General features: G+C 39.9%; 1 protein-coding gene across 1 annotated transcript; it reads right to left on the reverse strand.

Annotated features, from left to right (window-relative positions):
• Positions 1-382: 382 nt before the first annotated feature.
• Positions 383-1,365, reverse strand: LOC138249459 (olfactory receptor 51E2-like). Its single transcript, XM_069203419.1, has one exon. It carries the CDS (start codon positions 1,322-1,324, stop codon positions 383-385), a length of 942 nt encoding a protein of 313 aa, XP_069059520.1. The 5' UTR covers positions 1,325-1,365.
• Between the last annotated feature and the right edge of the window lie 360 nt (positions 1,366-1,725).

Here is a 1,725-nt window from a genome sequence, read left to right on the forward strand (position 1 = left end):
AGATGCAGCGCACCCATGGAGTTATGAAATGTTGTAGCACACCACAAGTGGAACTGATGCATCGTTGCCTTAGCACAGCAATGCGTCATTCCTTGTGAATGCACCCCGTAGTTTCTAAAAAACAAGTAATTTACAATAAGATCCTTTAACAGGCTTTGATAGAAGAGATAACATTTTCAATTGGGGTTTGAAGTTCTATTTCCTTTCAAAGCCCTTCCACCTTCATGTTACCTGAAATAGAGTTACATGTAAACAAAGGACAGCCATCAAAAAACAGATAGAGAGAGAGAAAGAAAAAGGGCTAGTCCAATATGCTGAGGTGATTGCCACCAAACTGACTGTACTTTTTGTAGGTTCAAGACCTAAAATACATATCTACCGCTCACTGTTTTGGAGAGGTTTGCTTAAACAGCCCTAGTATCTTATTTCTTATTTTACCTGTTTTGATACCATAGACTATCGGATTCAAAACAGGTGGGACAAATAGATAGATGTCACCCATCACAATGTAGACGGTTGAAGATAAGTGCTCTCCAAACCTGTGCACCACAGACAAGCCTATCAGTGGGACATAGAAAAAAAATACTGCACAGATATGTGATATGCATGTGTTCAATGCCTTCAAACTTTCCTTCCTAGAGAGCCCACACACTGTTTTCAGGATCATGACATAAGACAAAGTTATTAGTAATGAATCGACTCCCATAACAAAGAGAACAGCACTTAAACCATAAAAAAAATTGGGTGCAGTATCACCACAGGCAAGCTTCATTACATCTTGGTGGATACAAAAGGAATGAGAAAGCATCTTGCTGTGACAAAAAGGCAATCGTTTAATTAATAAAGGAAATGGGCAAAAGAACAGTGAACCTCGTATTACAGAGAACAGTCCAATTAATGCTATTCTCTTGTTTGTCAAGATGGATGAATGCCTTAGTGGATTACATATAGCAACATAGCGGTCAAAGGCCATGGCCAGCAAGACCGTGGATTCCATTGCTGACAATAAATGCATCAGGAATATCTGAATCAGGCATCCATTGAAAGAAATTTCCATTACATCAAACCATAGGAGTATCAACATTTTCGGCATGGTGCTAGATGATATGAGTATATCAATGGCAGCCAGCATTGCAAGAAACAAGTACATGGGCTCATGGAGGCTGGGCTCCACCTTTATAATGTACATGATGGTGAAGTTTCCAAGAAGTGCAATGATGTAGATGAAGCACAGTGGAATTGCGATCCAGGCATGAGCAGTTTCCAGACCCGGAAATCCAATCAGGGTGAATGCTGATGTGTTGTAGGCAGAATCATGAAACATGGTTGGGATTAATGGGTCGCATCTTTTGGATCTTCACACGGAATCAGTTTCTGCAATTAAAATGTAATGGTTCACATTAATGCACACATATCTATATTGTTGAAGCCACAATGTGGAGACAAACTTGCATGACAAACATGTTTAGGAACATTTTGTCAATGTTAACTAAGAGGAGTAAACACCCAAAGCATGAAGCCACTTTTAATATGCATTTCAGATGATGTAAATTTAAATCTACATCATACTCACCCCCTGCTAACCCTTTCCAAAAGATACCCCACAAAAATTAGATGTCCCAAGCATCCTACCCCTTGCCAATCCTCTCCTTAATCCCCACTGCAAACCTACGAGGCCTATTACTGAACATCACTTTTGGCACTCTCTCAAGGGATATGAGATCC

This window comes from Pleurodeles waltl, chromosome 8 (genome assembly GCF_031143425.1).
Source record: "Pleurodeles waltl isolate 20211129_DDA chromosome 8, aPleWal1.hap1.20221129, whole genome shotgun sequence".
Taxonomy (NCBI): domain Eukaryota; kingdom Metazoa; phylum Chordata; class Amphibia; order Caudata; family Salamandridae; genus Pleurodeles; species Pleurodeles waltl.